Source organism: Chrysemys picta, chromosome 3 (genome assembly GCF_011386835.1).
Source record: "Chrysemys picta bellii isolate R12L10 chromosome 3, ASM1138683v2, whole genome shotgun sequence".
Classification (NCBI taxonomy): Eukaryota; Metazoa; Chordata; order Testudines; family Emydidae; genus Chrysemys; species Chrysemys picta.
The window spans coordinates 159,108,665-159,133,616 of record NC_088793.1 but is presented as its reverse complement, the minus strand read 5'-3'; the positions used below and the strand labels follow the sequence as shown (position 1 = coordinate 159,133,616).

General features: G+C 48.3%; 1 protein-coding gene across 1 annotated transcript in view; it reads left to right on the top strand.

Moving 5' to 3' along the window:
• The window catches only part of CAPN2 (calpain 2), a 54,449-nt gene that overhangs the window by 9,787 nt on the left and 19,710 nt on the right, over positions 1 to 24,952 (top strand). Inside the window, exons 3-10 of the mRNA XM_065590630.1 lie at positions 12,603 to 12,721; positions 14,227 to 14,360; positions 15,486 to 15,654; positions 18,881 to 18,964; positions 21,755 to 21,840; positions 22,768 to 22,842; positions 23,267 to 23,427; positions 24,168 to 24,337. Of these exons, the coding sequence (XP_065446702.1) occupies positions 12,603 to 12,721; positions 14,227 to 14,360; positions 15,486 to 15,654; positions 18,881 to 18,964; positions 21,755 to 21,840; positions 22,768 to 22,842; positions 23,267 to 23,427; positions 24,168 to 24,337 (998 nt within the window). The remainder of the gene's footprint in view (positions 1 to 12,602; positions 12,722 to 14,226; positions 14,361 to 15,485; positions 15,655 to 18,880; positions 18,965 to 21,754; positions 21,841 to 22,767; positions 22,843 to 23,266; positions 23,428 to 24,167; positions 24,338 to 24,952) is intronic.

The following is a 24,952-nucleotide window of genomic DNA, read 5'->3' as shown; positions in this document are numbered from 1 at the left end:
AACCGGGAAGGGGTGGCAACTCCGTCCTGCTGGAATTATCCCATGGCCTCATTTTTACTCCAAGACCATAAAGCATACTTTCAATATAGTTACATTATTCCTTAAATATTATCTGTACATGCATCTCACAATGATTGAGTCTCAATACATTGTGAGCTTCCTGTAGATACCTTACATCAGGCCTGCACAACTCGTAAAGTGGCAAGGGCCATATTACTCCAAAGAAAACAGCTGAGGGCCGAAACCCTCTGAGCGCCACCAACCCCCCCCAGCGCCACCCAGTCCCCCCGAAACACAACCCCCCCCAGCACCACCCTCCCCACGGAAACAACCTCCCCCGCGCTGCCGAAAGACGCCCCCCCCCCCACCCGGCCACCTGCCCTGCGGAAACAAACCCTCCTTCCCCAGCGCCGCCCAACTGAAAAAACAGTATTGAACCTCGGTAATTTGTTATAGCGGGCCCCTAAGGTAGTATAATTAAGGTAAAAGAAAAATGTCTTTTTGTTAGAAGTAGAATAAGATCTTCCCCCCACTTTGTAATCAATTGCCCTGTTGAATGAATGAGGTGTGAATGAGGAAGGCGTGGAAGGCAGCACCTCCAGACAGCTGTAACCCTTGGAGAGGGCAGGGCCGGCTCTAGGATTTTTGCTGCCCCAAGCAAAAAAAGTTTTGGCCACCCCTCCCTTTTTTTCGTGCCTCTAGGCCCCCGGCCCCGCCCCAACTCCACCCCTTCCTGTGTAACACGTCTGGCCTTCCAGTTTAGGAAACTGCTTGTTTTGCTGGTGCCTGGAGCTGGCCCTGGGAGAGGGGATCAGTAGAACAGGTCAGCCACCGATTTGCTGCTCGCCTCCTCAGCCCCCCTCCCCCGGCTTGCCTACTCACTCCCCGCCACTGCCCGCCCTCTCACCTACTCAGCCCCCCGTCCCTCACCTGCCACTTGCCTACCACCCCCCTGCGGGCCGCACAGTGAGCCCACCTACTCAACCCCCGCGGGCCGCACAGTGAGCCCACGCGGGCTGCCTGTTGTGCAGGCCTGCCTTACATGTTACCCCTTATGGATAAATATGCTACAAGACATGTATTTGGTGTAGTGAGTTTGTCAGACCTCAGATGAAAGGAGTTTGCAAAGAAAATGGGGACCCTCTGCCAAAGGGCCTCTCTGTCATAATAACTTCACCCTCTGCTAACAGTAATCCTACCTTGTGTGTCTTTTTGGTCTGAGTCTCTTGCACACAAACACAATTTCTTACAAGCTTGGGCTCGAAATCACAAAGGCACTAGCAGCCTTCACATTCGCTTTGAGCCATTAGCATTACAGAGGCATGTGCCAGGCCATACGTGTCGACTTCCCTCTGCCCCGTGGGTGCTCAACCCTCCCCCCCCGCCCCTAGCCCCACCCTGTCCCGCCCCTGCATCGCCCTCACCGCGCCCCAATTCCACCCCTTCCCCCAAGTCCCTGCCTCTTCTCCGCCTCCTTCCCTGAGCATGCTGTGTCCCTGCTCCTCCCCCTCCCTCCTGGAAAGTACAACATGCAGCCAAACAGCTGTTAGGCGGTGCGGGGGGAAGCGCTGGGAGGGTGGGTGGGAGAGAGAGGGAGGAACGGGGATACGGCACGCTGCGGGGGGGAGAAGGCGGCGAGGAGGGGGGAGCTTGGCTGCCGGTGGGTGCAGAGCAACCCACTAATTTTTCCCCATGGGTGCTCCAGCCCCAGAGCACCCATGGAGTCTGCACCTATGTGCCAGGCTGTTGGGCAGTGGGCCCTCACCCTTATCCCTGGTGTACAGAGTGAAGACATTTCAGATGATAGGATTAAGTCAGTCAGAAGCCACATGCTACTGCAACAGTGGGGCTTCCTGACTACTGGTGCCAGGTACCAGCACTGCCCCACCCGTACCCCTCTGTCTGCATCTTTGTTTATCCAAGAAATGCTCCCAGTCCAGGCTTTTTGAGATCTCATGGTAGATAATTAGCAGTGGATTGTCACAGCTGCTTCCTTCTAGCCAAAACCAGCTGTGACGGCTTATTTGCATTTCCTTAGAGCAGGGGTTCCCGCAGCTCTCATTGGCCAGGAACAGTGAACCACGGCCACTGGGAGCTGCGAGTGGCCGTACCTGCGGACGCTCAGGTAAACAAAGTGTCTCACAGCCCGCCAGGGGCTTACTCTGAACAAGCGGCGAACCAAGTTTGGGAACCCCTGCCATAGAGGGTAGTTTAAATACATACTTCCACTGAACCTCTGCAAATGATTCATGGGGGAGTGCTGACCCCATCATCTCTCTATTTAATGGAAGAGTAGCTAAACTCTTAGAAATATTAATGAATAATCAGTCACAAGTGAGATATATTAATATTTCTAACACTTATGACTATAATCTAAGTTAACGCACCAAGAGATAGGTAAAGATAGGATGAGGAACACTATATGCAGGAAACACAATGACAAAAATAATGGGTGCCTCATACTTATCTAAGAGGAAGCTCCATGCAGAGCATGCCTAGACAGATACCCGGTCACCCACTGCTCCACCAGCACTTTCCGAGATGATCTGGATATACCAGGGTTTGTTCCTCGGGTAGGCTTGCTCTGCTGGCCTTCGCTGTGGGGTTAATTCTGGTGGAATCACAGCAGGATTTCTGTAACCTGCCACTCCTTTCCTAGAGGTTTATTAGACAGTCTGTTCTTCCCACACAAAGTCTCTGCCACCTCCTTGGGCTTGGCGTTCCTGTCTCTGCCCAAGGACAGTCTCTATCCAAATCTGTCAGATAGCTAAGGCTTGGTCTACACTACCCCCCCTAATTCGAACTAAGGTACGCAACTTCAGCTACGTGAATAACGTAGCTGAAGTTCGAAGTACCTTATTTCGAATTAGTTCAAACTTACCTTGGTCCACACTCGGCAGGCAGGCTCCCCCGTCGACTCCGCGGTACTCCTCTCGGCGAGCTGGAGTACCGCAGTCGACGGCGAGCACTTCCGGGTTCGACTTATCGCGTCCAGACTAGACGCGATAAGTCGAACCCAGAAGTTCGATTTCCAGCCGTCGAACTTGCCGGTAAGTGTAGCCAAGGCCTAAGTTTGTAAAAGATGCCAGGCCCTGGATTCCAAGGGTGATGGAGCAATGTTTCCCCCCTCTCCCCTGTGTTTCCTCACACATGACTAAAATTCCATCACCAGGCTCTTTACTTGTACAGCCTTCAATTTACTATGCCTTACTGGGCCAAATTTCCAGTAACCACTGGAGTAGGGGGCCTGAACAGTAACAATCTTCTACTCAAGGTGGTCCCAGTTCTCACATCCCTTCCACACATGGAAACGTCAAAGGCTCGCTGCTACCCTTCACTTCCTGGGCTTTGGGATGGGAAAAGGGAGAAAGTCGTATGCCTGGTATACGCCCCTGGAGCCTGAGAAGCCCCCGTAGAAAGGATCCATGGGTACAGGCTCCAAGTTATGTCAGATCCAACCCCCCGCAAGCCCAGGGAAGAAGGCAGCATAAGTTACAGCAGACAGACTCGGAGAAGTTTCCAGTATTGTTACGGTTAGAGTGAGCTCACCCCCAGGCTGTTGTATTTGCACTGGGGGTTACATTGCAGGTTGAGCAATCAAGAGGAAAAAATGCCTCCTGACCTGAACCTCCGTAGAATCTGCCTCCTGCTGTCCCACCCAGCCCACAGGGCACAGGCCAGGGAACCAGCTGTAGCTCTGCCCCATGTCTCCTTGTACTCCACTCTCAGAGACAGGCAGCTTTATCTAGCTCCCCCCACCAGGCACAACACACACCCCTGGCAGCCCCTGCACTCTTCTTCTTCAGGCTGATCTCACTCTTGGCACATGGCCATTAGCTGTGAACCCAAGTCTGGTAAAAGGTGTCTGGTCGACTAACAACCCTGGAGGCTGAAATCCTCTCTGCGTGCAGCTCCCACACATAAACCTTAACCAGGAGGTTGGTGCTTACCTTGGGCGGCTCCCAAAAGCGACCGGCACACCCCTCTGGCAGTGGCTCCTAGGCAGGGGGCCCAGGGGGACTCCGCTTGCCGCTGCCCGCAGGTACCGCCCCCACAGCTCCCATTGGCCGCAGTTCCCGGCCAATGGGAGCTGCGGAGTGAGTGCTCGGGCTGGGGACAACACACAGAGACCCCCTCCCCGGGGGACGCAGGGACATGTTGGCCACTTCTGGGAGCAGCGCGGAATAAGGGTGGGCAGGAGGCCTGCCTTAGCTCCGCTGCACTGCTGGTGGCGGCAGCAGCCAGGGACTCCTGGGGGCCCCTGGGCCCTTTTAAATCACCCAGGTCCCTGGGAAATTACCCCTTTTGTCCCCCCCCGTTGGCGGGCCTGCCCACCACCACCACATCCCACTAGCATACTTGTGCTCGCAGCCTTCGTTACTATTTTTATGGCTAATAGGAAACTATTTATCCCTCTTTATTGTGTACGATGATGTGGGGTGAAGCATCTGTGACGTTGTGCAGTCTATATGGTTTTATAAAAACATGATAATAAGTGAATATAATGTAACTGGGATAGTTTTAGAAAAAATAGGGTAATAAGTGAATATAACGTAACTGGAATATGCTTCATGCAAAAGGTCTCTTGTAAGGTATCATTACAAAGTTCATAATCTACTGAGTGTGATCATCCTATTTGTAGAAATGTACCACTCTTGTATCTAAAACTAGAAATATAAAACATAACTCTTAGGGCCTATTGTAATTATGTAAAGTGTGGGCCATTAAGGATGGTTTGGAATCTTGATGACTCCCATTGTCTGCAAATGGCTGTATTTACCTGTGAGTCTTCCTGTATATGTGTGTGCTGGCAAGTGAGTAGTGAAGTCTTGCAGTGACATGTGATCATGTCACCTGAACTGGAATCCATCTTTAACCTGGTGCTTTTCCAGTGAGGGTGGGTGGAAACCCAGAGGGACAAAGGGTTCCCACCTTATGCAAAAGATATATAAAGGGGTGGAAGAGAACAAAGGAGAGAGAGGAGCCATCATGAAGAATCCCCTAGCTATCACCTGAGCTGCAACAAGAGCTGTACCAGGGGAAAGAATTGTGCCCAGGCCTGGAAGGTGTCCAGTCTGAGAAAAACTTACTGAAGCATCTCTGAGGGTGAGATTATCTGTATTTAGCTTGATTAGATATAGATTTGCGCATTTTATTTTATTTTGCTTGGTGACTTACTTTGTTCTGTCTGTTACTACTTTGAACCACTTAAATCCTACTGTCTGTATTTAATAAAATCACTTTTTATTTAGTAATTTACTCAGAGTATGTATTAATACCTGGGGGAGCAAACAACTGTGCATATCTCTCTATCAGTGTTATAGAGGGCGAACAATTTATGAGTTTGCCCTACATAAGCTTTATGCAGGGTAAAACGGATTTATCTGGGTTTAGACCCCATTGGGAGTTGGGCATCTGAGTGCTGAAGACAAGCACATTTCTGTGAGCTGTTTTCAGGTAAACTTGCAGCTTTTGGGGCTAGTGATTCAGACCCTGGGTCCGTGTTGGAGCAGATGGGAGAGTCTGGCTCAGGAAGACAGGGTGCTGGAGGCCTGAGCTGGCAGGGAAAACAGAAGCAGGGGTAGTCTTTGCACATTGGGTGGCAGCTCCCACGGGGGTTTCTGTGATCCAACCCATCACAGCATCTTAGCCAAAATACCAGTCCAATCTATACCTGTCAATGGCTCCAGGATTTTAGGAAGAGCTCTGATCTTCCTTAAACCTCCTTTCCCTTTCCTCTGGGCCAATAACTTCTTTAATTGTCCCTGGTGGAGACAGAGTGAGCTAGTGACCAAAACCCTCTCAGTTTAAGGATTAAGAAAGAAGAACTTGTGTAAAAACAAGATCCTCAATGTGGAAGGAATTTCTGGGCATTCTTTTCCAAGTGCATCTGAATCCGAGCGGAGCGCGTGACTGTTTGTTTGGGGATTCCTTGGTAGAAAAACAGAGGCACAATAGCACTTCTGTGCTGGCAGGCTGTGTAGGGGAGAGCATGAGGCCTCTGCACTCATTAGCCTAGAGGGTTTGTTGCAAGGGGCCCTGCAACCTTTCCCTCCACAAATAAGATCATTGTGAGGCTCTGAATAACCCATGCAGCAGGGGCCAGAGGTGTTTGTAACTAATTGCAAACTCATCCAAGGCCAGAAAGGACCATTGTGATCATCTAGTCTGACCTCCTGCTTAGCACAGGCCAGAGAACTTCCTCAAAATGATTCCTAGAGCAGAGCTTTTAGAAAAGCATCCAAGCTTGATTTAAAAATTGTCAGTGATGGAGAATCCACCATGACCCTTGTTAAATTGTTCCAATGCTTAATTATTCTCACCATTAAAAGATTACACCTTATTCCAGTCTGAATTTGTCTAGCTTCAATTTCCAGCCATTGGATCATGTTATACCTTTCTCGTCTAGATTGAAGAGCTCATTATTAAATATTTGCTTCCAATATAGGTACTTATAGACCAGGGGTGGGCCAACTTTTTGGCCCAAGGGCCACATCGGGGAATAGAAATTGTATGGAGGGCCATGAATGCTCACAAAATTTGGTTGGGTTGCAGGCTCTGGGGATGAGGAGTTTGGGGTGTAGGAGGCTGCTCTGGGCTGGGACCGAGGGGTTCGGAGGGCGGAAGGGGGATCAGGGCTGGGGCAGCGGTGTGGGAAGGGGTGCAGGTTCTGGCTGGGGGTGTGGGCTCTGGGGCAGGGCTGGGGATGAGAAGTTTGGGGTGAAGGAGGGTGCTCTGGGCTGAGATCGAGGGGTTTGGAGAGTGGGAGGGGGATCAGGGGATTGGGGCATGGGGAGAGGCTCATGGGGGCAGGCTCCAAGCGGTGTTTACCTTAAGTGGCTCCCGGAAGCAGTGGCATGTCCCCTCTCCGGCTTCTATGCGAAGGCGCGGCCAGGTGGCTCTGCGCGCTGCCCCGTCTGCAGGCACCACCCCTGCAGCTCCCATTGGAGCGCGTAAGAGCCGGAGCGGGGCCAGGCCGCGGCTTCTGAGAGCTGCATGGTATGGCCCCGACCCTGCACCCCAGCCAGAGCAGGACCGAGCCACGTGGTGCGGCCCCAACCCAGTGCCCCGGCCGGAGCAGGGGCAAGCTGCATGGTGTGGCTTGTGGGCCACCTTAAAACACCTTGCAGGCCGTAGTTTCCCACCCCTGTTATAGACGGTAATCAAGTCACCCCTTAGCCTTCTCTTTGTTAAGCTAAATGGATTGAGCTCTTTGAGTCTATCACTATAAGATGTGTTAAGAATGTATTTCATACCCCCAATGCCTTGTGTCCATATCCTCTGCCCATTTCCTGAGCACTGTGGCGTTCCAAAATGGATCTAGAGTGCGTGGAGCTCTGTTCCTATTATGACTTCCCCTATTCTTCATTTTTACATTTTTAAGGAGTCTGCAAGAGCAGTTGCTATTTTGTGAGGCAGAACTGATGAAGCGTCTTACAGAGGAGACATGCACACTGTGCTCTCTCATGAGAAATTGACTTCTGCTCTCTGTCATTGTACTTTAATCTACAGCTAGAGTCATTCCAGCTGGAAGTGTGTTTGTTCAGTGGTCCTTTCCTGGAAAAATAACATCCCAGCTAGCAAGGACTCCTCTACAGCAACAGAGCTGGCCATTGGTGCTTGGCTAAGGGGTGGGTTTTAAGGTTTATTTACGTTTCATGCCATTTAGTATAGGAAATGAGAAAAGGAAGAGTGACTCAGGTCTGCATATTATTTTAAAAATCCACCCCTACAGCTCTTCCTTGAGATGTGCTGAGGGATAAATCCAGCCACCGGGATCTTGACAGAGAAAAACTGCAAAACAGAGGGGGTGCAAGGAAGTTACAAGATCCCCATACTTCTCAAAAGAATGGTGTTTGTGCTGCAGCAGTTAAGTTTGTGGCAGCACTTGAAGGTGGATTAAGGCTAAATGACCCCACTCCAGACTTTCTCCCAGACACCCATATGAACCCTTCTCTTGCTCCCATTCACAAGACTTTGATCTTCTTTCCAGTGGTGATAGCTGGCCATCTGACAGCCATCGGTTAACTGCTGCTCCATCCAGCCCCCTCTTGCCATGAGTCTTGGACCCCACAATCCCCAACAGCCCTTTTGTTCTCCAACACCTCATCTCAAGGCTCTCTTCTATATTTGGGGTGCACAGGGAGATGACGAGCACTACTTATTTTAGAGATGGGGGAAACTGAGGCATAGACCTTGTCTTACCCAAAGTCATAAAGCAAGGCAATGTCAGAAAGGGGAATGGAATCCAGGAGTCCTGCTCTAATCAGCGGAGCCTTCCCTTATATGCTACAGGAGAAAAAAATCAGTTGGAAAAGTGCAGTCAAAGGAGCATACCCTGGAACTCAGCTCTTTGGGATCGTGAGGCTCTTTAAAAGCACTAGACATCTCATTAACATGCTGCTCAAAGGGTCTGTCATTGCACATAAAGGTGATCTTTCACTATTGAACTCATGTTTATTATTTCCAAGAATAACTACAAAAATAGATAAATTGCTATTTGTATGGAGTCCGTCTCCTCTCCCTCCCCTTCGCGAAAGCATGTTTTTCTGTCTGTCTGTAGGAAAAGTACATCATTGCTGGTACTGAATGCGAGGCTCCAGCCTACAGCCAGAGTGTATGTTGGCTTTGTCCCAGAGAGGGCAGAAGGGCATACCGCACTAAGAAACAGGGCTGGCCTTCAGAGCTTTCCTGACTCATGGATGGCAAGTCCCAGGAGCTGGAACTTTGGGCTGGATCAGAAGGGCTTCAGTGAATTTCCACAGAGACAAATCAGAAAGGTTGGGAGACTGAAGGACCTCGGTTTATAAAGATCATTTAGGAGGATGCTGTACGTGGGAATTTGTGAAAGCTTCGGTCCCTAGGGTACGTCTGCAAGAGCAAATCTGCAGTTGCTCATGAACTGGAGAGGAGTGTGTGTGGGGTGGGGAAAACACGTCCTCTGCTTGCCTAGGCAAGTACTGGCCCTACGAAGAGAGGAACACGCTCGGAGCTGCTGTACGTGCCTAGAGCCACCACGTTTTCTTCCTCCCAGTGCTGCTCCATTCCTTAATTTGAGATAAGCACAGAACGGCTCGTTTTCTTTAAAATACATAAAATGCATTTACGAAGTGGAGCTTGTTGTATCGTTTGCCTTTTACAGAACAAACAAAGAAAAAGAAATCTGGGCAAAGGTGAATCCCTAAAAACAGAGTCTAGTAAATACCCACAAACACAGAAGGCAGCGAGCCCCATAACAGGGTTCACAACAAACTAATCAAAGGGATACAGAGCTAATATTCAACTACTTTCAAACTAATTGAGCCCACGCTGGGGTTCTGCATTTCTTCCAGGAACAGCTGAAAAGGTGTCCAAGGCCCATTGTAGACAACAGTGTTAAGGAATCACAAACAGCCCATTTCCACCTATTCTTGGATACAATGCAGCATTTGCATGGAAATGGCCTACAATTATGCCTATCTGTCAGTTATGCCTAGAGTCAAAAGTGATGGCTTAGAACAGGGAAGGAGGCTCTACATTCCTGAATAGGTCAGGCAGCTAATGTCCTGAAAGGAGAGTGAGCCCTGCAGGCCTGGAGAAGCCAAGGAATCGTCCTGCTGATTCAGCAAGGTTAACTGGCATTATCTTTGCAGCAGAAGGACGCAGGGATCCCAGTCCTAACTGCATCTTCTTTTTAAATGCACATACTGAAGCCGGTTTCATCCATTGCTAATGTTTGTTTGATGGGCCAAGCCACACCAAACTTGTTGTGTAATGTACGGCTGGTTAGGGTGACCAGACGTCCTGATTTTATCGGGACAGTCCTGATTTTAGGGGACTTGTCCCGCGTCCCGACCTTACATTGGTCGGGATGCACTTTGTCCTGATATCGGGGGGACCGCGGCAAGCCGGCACTGCTCATCTCTTCTTCCGAGCCCTGGGGCAGTGCAGCTGAGTTCTGGCCGGCCAGCAGGCGCCTGCAGAGTGCTGCAGCCCCACTCCCCAGGCATGCACAGAGGCAGGGGCGGGGCTTGTAGGCGCCGGCAGCGAGCCCCCCCCCCCGCCCCTACCCCCTTCAACCTGACCCGTGCACGAGCTACACAGACAGGAGCCAGAGGGACACTCCCTCCTCCCCCCGCTGCCAGCCCTGCGAACATGGCTGCAGCACAGCCGCGCTTCTCCCTCCTGCTCCTCACCCTAGTCGCCCTGCTCCTGCCCGCACAGTGGCCCCTCTGCTTGGCTGCCAAGCACCTGGACCGGTGCTTCGCCGAGTGCAAGCGCTGCGCCGACCCGGAGTGCAGCAGTAAGTGGGTGCGGGGCGCTGGGGTCCCCGGATGGGACCTGCCTGCTGGATCCTGAGGCTAGCACTGCGGTGGGGGGGACTGTGCCAGGCAGGCTCTGGGAGGGAGGGGGGGGGGGTCCGATGCCGCTCTGGGTAGCCCGTGCGGGATGGGGTGATGATGCTGCAGGGACGGGAGACCCGTGGGGAGGCCGAGGTGGAGGCAGTGCTCTCGGGGCCGGCCCTCGGGCAGGGCCATGGGGCCGCACTTGTGGGCACCGCGATCCGGCCGCGAACCAGACGCTTCTCCGTCCCTTTAAAGGGCCAGTAGCCTGGTATCCCGTCGGGCGGGTTCTCCCACACGTGCCGGTCCAGCCCCAGTGCGGGGTGTGAGGGGAGGCGTGTGTTTGGCCATCGGCTCCCCACCCCCATCTGCAGCGTTGGTACGTTCCGAGCAGAGCGGGAGGGGATGAGTGGCAGTTGGCCGAGAGTGGGCGGAGGGAGGGGGCTGGGGGATGTGGCCTGAGTGCACCCTCTGGCGCTGGGTGGGGGGAGGGTCCAGGCGCGCGCGGAGGAGGGTCTTGTTTTTTTTGCTCTGCCCCCCCGCGTCCCAATATTTCACTTCTGTCATCTGGTCACCCTAGGCTGGGTGCTGTTTAAAGGCCGCCTACAACAAAACTCATCAGACAGGCATTGAATTGACTGGGCCATTGACTGTAAATTACCTGCCACCCCACCACTAGAAGGCATGTCTCCAGATCAGGATTGAGGCACATTGGCAGGGCAGTGTATGCAGAAATTTCCAGTGCTGCTACCTGTGCTGTGGTTTGACAGAGGACTTCACTCACCGGGGCTGACAATCCAGCACCTTTCATCAGAATCAACATCACTTCATGTTTTGTAAAGGCTGCTGTCTTCTACTGCAGTGGTGATTGGTGTCACGCTGTCTGGAGTCGTTCATGACTGTGGGTGGCAACCTCGAGGAAGACTGTCAAAAAGCAGGGCAGACACCCTAAACTGGTGGTATGTTCTCTAATTAGACTTCACCAACCCAGTAACAAATATGAACTCCTGAAGCACTATAACAGCGTTACTATGGAGTCACGGACATTCCAGTCTATCTTGTCACCCAGGCAAGCTGGACTTAGTGATAGTTGGTTGCTATCCATCAAAGATCACAAAAGATTCAAGTTGCTTCCAGTCCCAAGAGACTAGTCACTTACCACAGGTCAACTGGTACCTCCGATCTCACACCAAAGATAACGCTTGTAGCCAATCCTATAGTAAACTAATTAAGGATTTATTAACTAGGAAAAAGAAATTGAGAGTTATTTACAGGTTAAAGCAGGCAAACATATGCAAAAATGAGTTACAGTCTATGGTTCCAAAAGGTGACAGAGTTGTAGTAATCTGTCAGCACTGAATGTCTCTTAGGGCTAACCCAGGTTGATCCCGGGGATCTCTGCTTTTGTTTCCTAGCTCCAGCCCTGTGAGAGTCCAACAGCAGGAGATTACAAATTTTCTTGTTCGCTATCTCACTTTCCTTCTTCCAGAATTCAAGCTGATGAGATGAGCCCTTTTGCACGTAGCATCTTCATGGCTGTGTAGGGGCAATTAACAAAGTCTTTGTATTGCGATGTCTCACAATGGCCCATTTAGTTTTGGTAGAAGGGATCAGCTCTTGTCCATCAGGCAGGAACGACAGGCTGACAGTTTCAGAGAAAACATTTTTTAGTTTTATAAAGCAAAAACTTAAATATTACCTTATAGCATGTGATAGAGATAGTACAAGTGAGATTACGAAATGCTTGTAAATTGCTGCATGCATTAAAGTCTAAACACTAAACGTGTTGTTATAAGTTCAATATCCATCTGAACCATACTTACACACAGGTGTGAAAGATTGGTTTCCAGCAATAAATTTTCAGTGCTTGGCTGAGACCTAAAGCCTTGGCAAGAGCTAGCACCTGGTTTGCCAGCGTCACGGCTGCATTTCAGTGATGGGTCAAGTGATGCTAGTGCGGAAAGTTTGCAATTATTTGTAAAGTTTGTCAAGCGCATTGAGAGGGGCCATGCATGTTGGTTATTTATCACCACCACCATTACTATAGCAATGCTTCCATTCATTAAGAAACCAAACAAGATTTTCTGGCAGACCCAGGACTTGACCACCTGGTTATAGGCTTGACGGTCTGATGAGTTATGTCAAGTCGCTGAGCTCCCAGAAAAGTAGAAGCATAGAATGAAGCCGAGGTGAAATCCTTCCCTGACCCTATGCTCAGGCATACCGAAATTCCTTCACAGTACAAAAACTAAGGGCTAATACTTTCTGGTGTATTCACAGGTGACTGCTGGCTGCTGGCAGCCATTGCGTCTCTTACCCTGAATGAAGAGATTCTGGCCAGAGTTGTTCCCAAAGATCAGAGCTTCCAGGACAAATATGCAGGAATCTTCCACTTCCAGGTACCTGGCTTCTGCCTTTTGCTAAAGAGTCATATAGTGACAGAATGTCAGGAACATGGTGGGCTGGATCACCTCATGTAAATTGGTATAGTTCCATTGAAGTTAATGGAGCTGCACCAATTTACACCAGCCGAAGAACTGAAACGGCATATTTTGGTTATTGTGTCTCTCAAAGATCAGTGGTGGTCTGTCAGACTGGAGTGTGGGTTTCATTCCAGTCCTGTAGTGTTTGTTGTCCAGATCCACTGTGTAGTCTCCACAAAGGGCCATTCCCTCCGTTCTCACTCCAGAACGGAGAAGTGAAGCATCTCAGAATAAGGCAGAATTCTGCCAGAGACCCCCTGCCGGACTGGATACGGAAACCATTATCTGTCTGGGGAGTTAAGCAGAAGGAGGTACTTCCAGCCAAGATCATTAGCATTAGTTGACCAGCTAGAGAGTTGCAGAAAAATTTAGATTTCCTCACACTGGGGGTAAAGGCCTTAGCAGACCTGGCTTCTTATGGGAAGTTTCCCAAGCAACGTTGTGATAGGGGGTGGAATGCTGACTGAGTCAGTACCATGGTTCTAAGCAGGTGCTTCTAAATATTCAGTCAACAGCCCTCTTACTGCTTATCATAACCCAAGCAGTAATACAACCTGGGTTAACACTGGCTGTGGTAACCAAGGTATCGCTTGATGTCTATGGCAGAGAACCACAAACTTGTGGCAAACTTCAAAAGGTCAAAGCAAGTCAGTTGTTCACAAGACTGAAAGCTCATGCTTACCCAAACCCTGAACTTTCCAAACTCCTTGGGCCTTATTCTTCTCTCTCCTACACTGATGTAAATCTGGAGTAACTCCAGGGAAGTCAATGGAATCTCACTGGTGTAAAACTGGAGTTAGGGGGCCCTTCAGTTTGCAATGTGGGCTGCTAATCTGATAAGAACAAACTTTCCAGAACTTCCTCCTATCAATGGATCCAGAAATACCAGGAGAGCAATTTCTTGTACACTGTTTTGGCACTGACACTTTTTTTTCCTGAGAGTGCCCAGTTGTGTGAGTTATCCAGATCTTTTTGAACTTCAGAAAAGTCCCATTGTGATTCAGGTTGAGGTTCGAATGAAGGATCTGCTTTACTCTTAAATGTATCCAAACTAGTTTATCCATCTCTGCAGCAAACTAAGCAAGGAGAGTTAATCAAATAACCCTAAAGCTCACAGAACAGCTGCTGTTACATCACATGCTTGTGCCATATAGTTAACCACATAACAATACATACTTTACATGTTCAAAGCACAAAAATCCATGCAAGATTATTACAGTGAACTAAAAGCTGAAGAAAAATGTTTAATGAGTAGCCAGGCAGAGAACAGGGAGACAAAACCAAGGAGAATAGAAGAGAATGCAAGAGAGGACATGCACTGACGTGAGACTCAATTGTGAAGGTTCTGTCCAGGGCATGGCATTGTAACCCACGCACGTGGCAATCATCAGCAACCAGGTCCTTTTCATTCTCTCTTTCAGTTCTGGCAGTATGGAGAGTGGGTGGATGTTGTTGTTGACGACAAGCTCCCCACCAAAAACGGAGAGTTGCTCTTCGTTCACTCAGCAGAGGGGAGCGAGTTTTGGAGTGCTCTGCTGGAGAAGGCCTATGCCAAGTAAGTAAAGGGCCAATTTTTAAAAACAAATGAGACTTCTTCCTTTCTGCTTCCCCTTTTGACCTCCTCATGCCTAAGCTAATATCTGGTGGAGTATCTGTCCTATATCTGGAACTATATGGAGGTAGAGTCAGTCTAATTAGTCTTCTAAATCTTCTAGGATACCGATCACTGACTGCTTCAGCTGATTGTATAACGTGGGTTTGTGACAGATGCTACAGGCTGTAGCTGAAAATGCTAATGTTTGTGGTTTCTTCTGGGGCCAAACCTTTTCTCTGTACTTTATCTCTGGTAGTCCAGGTTATGGAAGAAACATTACACATGTCGCAAGCAGGTCATGACAGAATACCAGTCACACTGCCTTGTTAGCCAGCTGACCTCTGGGGAGCTCATGGTATTCCAGTCCAGTGTGTACAAACCTCTGATTCATAGTGAGGACACCCAAGTCTGATGTTCCAGTCTCAGGAAGGAATTCTTGCATCTAGTAGTGGGAACCCTATTCCGAATGTACAGGGCCAGATCCTTGACTTCAGTGGAACTGTGCTGACTTATACCAGCTGAGGTATAAAGGAGTCTGAGGTCTAGTTGCTGTATTGAACCTGGGGGCAGAGGGGGGCACGTGCTTGGTTACATACAGTCTTGAGCATTTGTCATTGCATGTTTGGGCATACAAACCCACATTCCTGACGTACAGCATGTTAGTTCCTACGTTTGGCTTTTCTGCCATGAAGAGGTAGGAAAAACATAGATGGAGAGGCTAGATCCTCAGCTGGTATAAATTGTCGTAGCTAAATTGAAATCAGTGGAGCTCCATTGACTTCATCTTAGCTATGACAAGTATCAGGGGGTAGCCGTGTTAGTCTGTATCTACAAAAACAACAAGGAGTCTGGTGGCACCTTAAAGACTAACAGATTTATTTGGGCATAAGCTTTCGTGAGTAAAAACCTCACTTCTTCGGATGCATCCGAAGAAGTGAGGTTTTTACTCACGAAAGCTTATGCCCAAATAAATCTGTTAGTCTTTAAGGTGCCACCAGACTCCTTGTTGTTTTAGCTATGACAATTTATACTAGGTGAGGAGCTGCCTCAGAGAGAAGGTTGAAACAGTAAATGTTGTTTGTGCAGGGTGAATGGGTCATACGAGGCTCTCTCTGGAGGATCCACCACTGAAGGCTTTGAGGATTTCACCGGCGGAATTGCAGAGTGGTATGAGCTGCAAAAGGCACCACCTGACCTGTTCAAAATCATCCAGAAAGCTCTTCTAAAAGGTTCCCTCCTCGGATGCTCTATTGACGTAAGTCAGTCCAGCTCTCTACCAGACTGTCGATATCCCTTGCAGCAGGAGTAGATAGGGAGCAATCAGCATATTGCTGCACTCAGTTACCACACAACCCTTGGAATTTTCTACTAAGGCTGCTAGCTCAGAGAGGCCAGCTGTCCTCTATTTCATGGTTAGAGAATTTGGTACAGGAGTATCAGGGGCAACATAATCCTCTGGGGGGTCAGATCACAGAATATGGAAAACTCAGCCATTACTGATCAGCGATTTAGTGGCATGTAAGAGCCAGAGATCTTTTTTCTCTGGAGCTAGAAGGATAATTTATTAACTCTTCTGATATGCCCAGATTACATGGGAGTTGGATTTAACTGCATTGTGTACCACACCCATGCGTTCCACTCTGCATCAGAGTCTGAAAGGGTTAAATAAATCCCACTGGTTTGGCAGGAAGTTATTCCTGGCCTTGGATTTTGGGAAAGAAGGAATCTCAGAATATTTAGGCAGGGATCCCAGCATATTGCTGCTAACAAGGATTTCTGCAGAGTTGGGACTGCAGGCCACTAGCATTGCAGAAATCTCTTTACCTTATTGCTGCAGAAATTGTTCCCAAGGGTTGCATGAAATCCAGGCTGAAACAGGGAAGCTAGATACATTGGCAGGCTTTTAAATGGCTTTAACAGAATACGTCCACTGCCAAAATCTCAGTCATCATAGTGTGTACTTTATCTGTATATAAACAAACAAAAAAAGAGCTTAGTACTGCCTAAAACATTTGAACATACCCCCATAATTAACACAAAGCAAAGAATGTCTAAAGGAAATAGACCAGGAAAAGAAAAAGGCCTAAAGACAGGCGCTTTAAGCCAAAAATTAGTACCATAGATTGAAGTTTAGATGATATTAAGCACTATATGCCTGCTAAGTATTGTCAGTACGGGGTAGTCAACTCTTCTAGGGATCATGGATCTTAATTTTTTTTAGTTGGGAGGGTAAGTAGTTTTAAAAACCTCCATTCACAACATAAACCCAAATTTTTCCTCCAAATTTTAGTTAAATCCAAGAGCTATAAGAGAGAGGAACTTCACAATGGGAAATATAGTTTGCTAAGCACAGTGCACTTCCCTACTCAAGATTTCCCTGCATTTTCTAGGTCCTGTTTTTCTAGCGTGCAGTTTGATAAGAATCTGACATCTGGGTTTCTACCCCAGAATGATCCAGGTTTTCAAATCTCCTAGCTGGGAAAAGAGAATAAATACACTGGGCCCCTTTGTTGAAAGGTGTTAGAGAAGCACAAAATGGTTTTATAAATATTTTAATTAGTTCAGCCTCAGAACACCCCTGCAAGGTAGGGAAGTTTTATCTGCATTTTACAGAGGGGAAAACTGATGCTAAACAATATGCCCAAGATTACCAGCAAATTAGTGGCAGAGCATGGATCAGAACCCAGGAGTCCTGATTTCATGGCTCTTTGGTGCACACTAGATAACATACCTTAAAAATAAAAAATGGCGGATTTGCAGCCAGCTCCTTTTAAGACCATACAGCTCTTATGCAGATTTAGACAGCTGTTGAGTGAGGATGAATGTTCAGTGTGCAGCAAGATGCACAATGGGCAAGCTCTTGTCTCCTTGGTTCTTCTAGCTCTGCCATCTCAATGAGCAGGGGTCCAAATGCTACTCCTAAAAACCTGAGCTACTCATACAGCATTGCACTAAAATGTGTATCCGTGATATTCATGCTGCTTACCATGAACTGTGATACTGCAGTGTAGCAAGTCAGTGGCCACTTAGGTCTTTATGTGTGTCCTATGCACACCTGTGGCCACTGGGAACTTCCTGGGCACATCAGGAAGTAAACTCCTATCCTGCTACAAAAGCAGAAACTCTTCCAGAGCTCAAGGAGAATTAGATACCAGCTGTATGGCACAGAGCTAAGTTTAGATTGCAGCCACTACTAGAGCACCCTGGGACACATGAAAGCTGGCTAGTTTCAAAGCTCCTGTTCAAACACCCAATTGATCCTCCCAGTACCCCTGTGCAGCAGCTAAACTCTTGCTCTAAGGGAGCTGTGACGGGTTGGATCACAGAAACCCCCTTGGGAGCTACCACCCGATGTGCAAAGACTACCCCTGTTCCTGTTTTCCCTGCCAGCTCAGGACTCCAGCACCCTGTCTTGCTGAGCCAGCCACTCTTGTCTGGCTCTAACACAGATCCAGGGTCTGAATCACTTGTCCCAAAGCTGCAGGTTTACCTGAAACCAGCTCACAGAAGTGTGCTTGTCCTTAGCACTCAGATGCTCAACTCCCAATGGGGTCTAAACCCAGATAAACCCGTTTTACCCTGCATAAAGCGTATGCAGGGCAAACTCATAAATTGTTCACCCTCTATAACACTGAAAGAGAGATATGCACAGTTGTTTGCTCCCCCAGGTATTAATACATACTCTGAGTAAATTACTAAATAAAAAGTGATTTTATTAAATACAGACAGTAGGATTTAAGTGGTTCAAAGTAGTAACAGACAGAACAAAGTAAGTCACCAAACAAAATAAAATAAAATGCGCAAATCTATGTCTAATCAAACTGAATACAGATAATTTCCTCACCAGTTCCAGAGTGCTCCCTTTTACAGGCTAATCTCCTTTTAGCCTGGGTCCAGCAATCACTCTCACCCCCTGTAGTTACTGTCCTTTGTTTCAGTCTCCTTCAAGTATCCTGGGGGGGGTGGAGAGGCTCCTTCTTTAGCCAGCTGAAGACAAAATGGAAGGGTCTCCCACGGGTTTAAATAGACTCTTGTGGGTGGGGACCCCCCTCCTATGCAAAGTCCAGACTTCTTATGTGGATTGGAGCATTCCAAGATGCATTGTTCTCCAAGTGTTTCCTGATCAGGTACTTAACCTGGCGAATTCCTTCCTAAAGAAGCCGACCAAATGCCTCCCAAAGCTTACTTAGAAACCAAGCAAGCATACAGCCCATATTCTTAACCTCAAGTAGAAAATGATATATATATGTACAAATAGGATGAATAGATATAGTAGACCATAACCTTTACGGAGATATGTTACCTGGCACAGACAGCACAAAACATATCCCAGTTATGTCATACATACATTTATAAGCACCCCCTCCCCATAAAGCCTTATGGGGTACACTGTCACAGGAGCTTTATAAAAGCTGTAGTTTGTTGTATCCTCAGACTTGCAGGCAGCTAATAAGCACCACTGAATTGCTTTGTGCTTCCAGATCACAAGCGCAGCTGAGACCGAGGCAGTCACTTCTCAGAAGCTGGTCAAAGGCCATGCATACTCCGTTACAGGAGCCGAAGAGGTAACCTCTCTCGCGTTGTCCACAGATTGTATTTGCCTGGTGTCCCGCTTGCTTGCGTCACAGTCACATTTCACTGTTGTTTTTTTTTAAACCTTTTGGGTAGGTTGAACATTTTCTGTCAAACTAGTTTGACAGAAAATTGGGTTTTGATTTGTGACAATTTTCACAAACGTGTCTGCTCTCCATGGCAACTTTCAGCTTTTCGTTGAAAAAAATCAAAAGGTTTTCAGCTGAAAACAAAACTTTTTGGGTTTGGCAAGAAACATTTTACACCCCCTCCCTCCCATTTTCTGACCATCTCTACCTTTGCAGTGAGAGCCTATATACCGTAAAGTGTTGAGTCCAACTGCCCTCTTGTGGTTAAATTACCTCACAAACATTTACAGTATGCAAAACTTTTAACATCACTTATTACTTATTGAATGCTCTTTTTTATTTAAAAAAACCTAAAACAATGTGCATAAAATTGGGTGGCGAGAGTAACGTTTTTCTGTGTTCTCTCCACGTTTGGAGCGGTTGAACACTGGAATGATGCAGAGTGGCTCTCTGTGGATTGGGCGTCGCTGAGGCAATACACAGAGCCTCAGTGTGTGCTGGGTTAATGTGACTCTCCTTTCTTCTACAAACAGCTGGGTCATTTTCCAATCAAGGCCAACAGGCTTGGGGGAAGAGAGACACTTTCCCCTAGTTGCCCAGGAGAATGTTCCCTAACACACTTTCCCTGTGTTTTAGACTCACTGGGCCAGGGCTGGTGCAACCATTCAGGCGACCTAGGCGGTCGCCTAGGGCACTAGGATTTGGGGGGCGCCATTTTCTTTGGCAGCGACCGCGGCAGCCGGATCTTCCCCCATTTAGGCGGAGGGAGCTGGGGCAGTGGAGCGCGGGGAGGGCCGCCTGCAGCAAGGGGGGCGGAAGGCGGCACGCAGGGGAACTCCCCGCCCCAGCTCACCCCTGCCCCGCCTCCTCCCCGAGCAAGCTGTGGCTGCTTCATTTCTCCTGCCTCCCAGGCTTGCGGCGCTAATCAGCTTAGGCGCCGCAAGCCTGGGAGGCGAGAGAAGTGAAGCAGCGACGGTGTGCTTGGGGAGGAGGCAGGGCAGGGGTGAGCTGGGGCGGTGGGGGGGGGAGGTGGGGAGCTGCTGCAGGGGGGGTGCCTCAGGGTGGGGGCTCGGGGACGGGGGAGGGGCGCAAGGTGGAAGTTTCGCATAGGGCGCGAAACATCCTTCCATCGGCCCTGCTCTGGGCCTCAGCCTTTGGAGTTTTCTTTTGAAAATGGCATCGTCCTAGACTGTCCTGTTACCACTTTATAATCTTGGCACGTGATACTGTGAATTGTCCATGCACAGAGCTCCCAGTGGGAAATCCAAGCCCAGCACACTGTACTGTGAGTGATTATTACTCTATGAGTAATGAGGCAGTTCAGAGAACAGCAGGATGCACATATGAGAGAGAGGAATGCATACCCAGGGGAACGACATATTCATCTCCTGGAATAGCTGCCCAGCAGCTCCACTGGGAGGGACTGATGATCTCACTGTGTGAAAGATGTTGAATTGCCTGGCTCGGTAAAGGAAAGATGGGAGAGGATAGAAGGGAAGCAGATGGATTATGGAAACATAGGGGGCCTTTCCATTGATTTTTCAATGGTCTTTGGATCAGGCCCCTATTCATTACTCCTGAAATGCCCCTGCCTCTCAAATGAAAGTGGTGTCAGTCCCTGGCGTGCTGCATCCAGGCTGATGAAGCTAAATGGGAATTGGCAGCATGCAGGATTGCAGCTAGCCTTTGATTGTTGGCTCTCCCCCTCCCAGTGACAGCAGTCAGTGGGGAGTTCTTCTGTTCCTGACTCAGACATACCCAAGGCTGGGCCAGGCTTTACTCTTTTGAAATCTCTGCAGGCTCTTCCTAGTGGCTGTTTCATTTCAGACCCCCATTAACCTTCTCAGACCTCAGGCCCACCAGTAAGCCCCACAGGCTTCTCTGTGCTGTTTCAGCTACTGCATGCACCATAGTGCACCAGTGCTCACGAGAAAGCATATCTATTTTCTTGGCTTCAAGCTCACAGCCATTGTGCAATTCCCTACTTCAAATGAATCCGGTGCCTCCTCCCAAATAACACTGTTTTCTGGTTGGGATTTTTAAAGTTCAGACGGGTCCTAACCCTGATGTGTCTGTGTAGGGATCAGTCACTGGCAAACCAAAGCCTCAGTGGGGTGCTAGGAGGCACTGCAGTGTTGGGGTTGGCACCGCTGAGATCCAGAGTGTTTGTGGTGAGGAAAGAGCCTGTGGCCGTCTTTACAAGAACAGGAGCAGTCACCCCAGTGTCCTGTATGTACTCAGTTGCTGGTATGACTCTCAATACATGTGGGGGACAGATTGGTTGAGTAGGAAGGTGCCATTTTTACTCCAGCGCTTTGTAGAGTAAAACCACACTGTAAGAATTGCTGTGGTGCTGTGAATAACCTCACATTCCCTCTGCAGCTCCGCTCTTTATTATTAAACCCTCTTAGACATGTCATTCTTCCAGCACAAGAATGATTTTGGCTGCCCCCAAGCATACAGATATTTGATTTGCACACAATCTAAATTTCCTGTCTGCATGCATTAGGTAATCAGAGCTTATCCAAAGCCAATGTGGCTTTCTGCCTCTCCAACTAAATAATCAGGTACAAAATGACATAAATAGCTAAGGAATGGGGTGCAAGTATTTCAACCACTGTGCTTTCTTCTGTGTTTATTACAAGACAGGCTCCCTGTGTAACTCAGTCCCTTCTGCACTTCTAATCCCATCAGGTGAATTGCCGAGGAAGCATGCAAAAGCTGATCAGAATCCGAAATCCCTGGGGGGAAGTGGAGTGGACTGGAAAATGGAATGATAAGTGAGTGAAAGGTCTAGAGGGTGTTCATCCCCAGTGGCATGGCTAAATTTCCACTGGGAATTGCATTCTCCCTACATGAAATTCCCCCTGAAGTTACAGTTGAACCCAGCATTCTGCATTTTTTATCCTAAACTGATGTGTTGCTTTGTGCTGTTTAAAAGGACCATAGCTTTCCCCACAGAGACTTTACAGTATGCTCTGCCCTCTTTATAAACCCTATTGTAACACACACTCATGTAAGTTACAGTATTTTGGCTACAGTATAGGGTTACTATTAACCCTTGAGTCATTTCCACCTTGCATGACTTTATAAAGACTTGGCTCCCGGTATGGTCTTCTACAGAGAAGATGTCGTATTTTCAGGAGAAACCATCTTTGTAAAATTATACAATTCTTGACAAAGAACTTAATATTTGCTGCTACACTGAAAACACAGATCTGCTCTCTTCAGTGGCCGGAGATCATTGGTCCCAGTTCCTCCTTTTCCAGAAGGAGTTATCCTACTGATTGACAGTTCATTTAAGCAGTCATTTCTTAACGGCACAATGCCTAACTTTTCAAAAGTGTCAGTGCCTCCATTTTGTAGTGTTCAATGAGACACCAGGCAGGAGCCTGATTTGCAGGGGAGAGGCAGGTGCTCCGCACTTACTGGAATTCAGGCTCCTTTAAAGCATCTCGAGCTGGGCCGCCATATAGTGAGGCACCCAAAAATCACTAGGCACTTGTGAAAATTTGTACGTGTCTTAATGATCTAAATTGCTACCACACTCCACTGAGTTTGGGAGTTCTGCTGAGCTGGGCACAGTAGCATATTGCAATCACATGGAGCCACAGGAGAGCAAAGTGACCCCATCAAAGTCACTGCATTAGGGATGGACTTTGAGCTATCATTTGACAATTAAGCAAACTCCCATCTTTATGTTCTAGCTGCTCAAACTGGAACAGTGTTGCTCCTGAAGTGAGAGAGCGACTGACCAGGAGACATGAAGATGGAGAATTTTGGTGAGAAGTTCTGGGTTTTTTAATAGCAGGGGAGATTGATTGTTTTCCTCCATTTTTGAACATAAATACCCTAGGCCAACAAACAGTGACTCAGATAAATAGGCCTGGGGATAATATGGAAGCGCACAGCTATCTGCGAACCTGAGCAGAGACGTTGTAGCCTATCCCATTGGATGTGGGGTCCAGGATCCAGATAACCAGAAATTTGATGGATCGGTGTAGTGGCCCTGTAATAAATGTAGGAGGGATTTCAATCACGTAATACCCAAGTCCCCACAATGACTGGATAAAGCACCTCATCACCCTGGCCAACAACTGTAGTGTCAGGTCGTAGCTAGAGTTATTAGAGGGAGGATTAGGAAAAGTGGCATGTGGGAAGTCTCCCCTTCTAAGAATGATTTGTGTGTGGCATTGCTTCTCACAGGATGTCATTCAGTGATTTCCTGAGACATTACTCCCGCCTTGAGATCTGCAACCTGACTCCAGACACGCTGACTAATGAAAAATACAAGAAGTGGAGCCTGACCAAGCTAGATGGGAACTGGAGGCGTGGCTCCACTGCTGGGGGTTGCAGGAATTACCCAAGTAAGACTTCCCAAGTGCTACTTCTGCATTCACAGAAAACACATGGACTTATTCTAGCTAGAATTCCTTAGGGCACATGGAGTTCTATAAAATCCCCCTCAGTCGGGGTGGCTCATCCTTCAGTGTAGCTTCCACTAAACTCCTATTTATTCTTTCCCTGATGATTTCAAAAAAAAAAATCTAGATAGTTGCCCTTGGCTTAATCCACTACTTGTTTAAAACTCTCACACAGTCCCTGCCAAACACCAGTTGGATACGTCTTTCTCCAGGACTGTGTCTAGACAGAGAGCTATGAACTAGTGGTCTAAGCATGGGACTGGCCCCCGAGAGCTTGGGGGAGTCTAATCCTGGTTCTCACGTTGACTTCTTTTGCGGCCTTGGGCAAGTCCCTTAGGCCAGCGTTTTCCACCAACTATGGGTGCCTCCGCGATCAGGTGCTCATTTTGAGACACCTAGAACCTGATTTTCAGGGGTACTAAGTCCCCACAACTCCCATTGACTTCACGGGAAATTGGTTTCAATGGGAGCTGCAGGTGATCATCGTCTCTGAAAAAAATCAGACCACTTGCATAGGGACATAAATCTGGACATTGTTGCTGTTCTTTATGCACCCCAGTTTGAAAGTTTAGGTCTATATCTTTAAGGACACGTCCAAGCTACAGGGCTGCTGAGAAATTTCAGCATGGGCTGGTTTCAGAGAAGGCTCTGAGGGGTTTGTGTCACAAACTCTGTTTTCTCAGATACCTTCTGGATGAATCCGCAGTATTTGATTAAGCTGGAGGAAGAAGATGAGGATCCCAATGATCCTGAGAAGGGCTGCACCTTCTTGGTTGGCCTGATTCAGAAGCACCGCAGGAGACAGCGGAAGATGGGGGAGGATATGCACACCATTGGCTTTGGGATCTACGAGGCAAGTAGAGCAATGCACATACACATGCAAATTCCTTGAGGAGAAGAAAATACAAAAAGTCCCCAGAACTTCAAAAAGCGGGAGGGGTCATGACTGAATGACTCGTCTGCTTCCCTGCTGCCTAACGCTTCAGGAACAAGACAAAGTCATATGCAGCAATGCCCGTCCAGCACCTGATATGTCTAGCCACCCTGAGTGCCAGCTGCTGAACACCTCTGGTGTACAGGGGCAGGGTAGGGGTTAAACAATGAAAAGTCAGAAATGCATTCTGGGTTCCACTCATCTCAGCCTTCTTCAGTTGATCAAATCATGAGGAGTGGCGACAGCATGGCAGTGATTCTGGCAGGGGATAGGATGCTAGTTGAGGATCAGTGCGAGTGTGAAAAAGATCAGCCCAGGAGCAGAGCCAGTGAAAGCATGTGTAAGACTGGCTGGGATAAAGGACTCTATACAAAGGGGCTGGCATTGGTGTGTGCATCTAAGCCAGCTCCACCTCTATTTCCTAATAAACACGTACAGGCTCACTGGTACTTCCTTTAAGCGTAGTGTCGTCTAGGGCTTAATTCCCCAAGTTCTATTCCCAGTTGTATCACAAAGTTGTGTATGAGCTTGGGC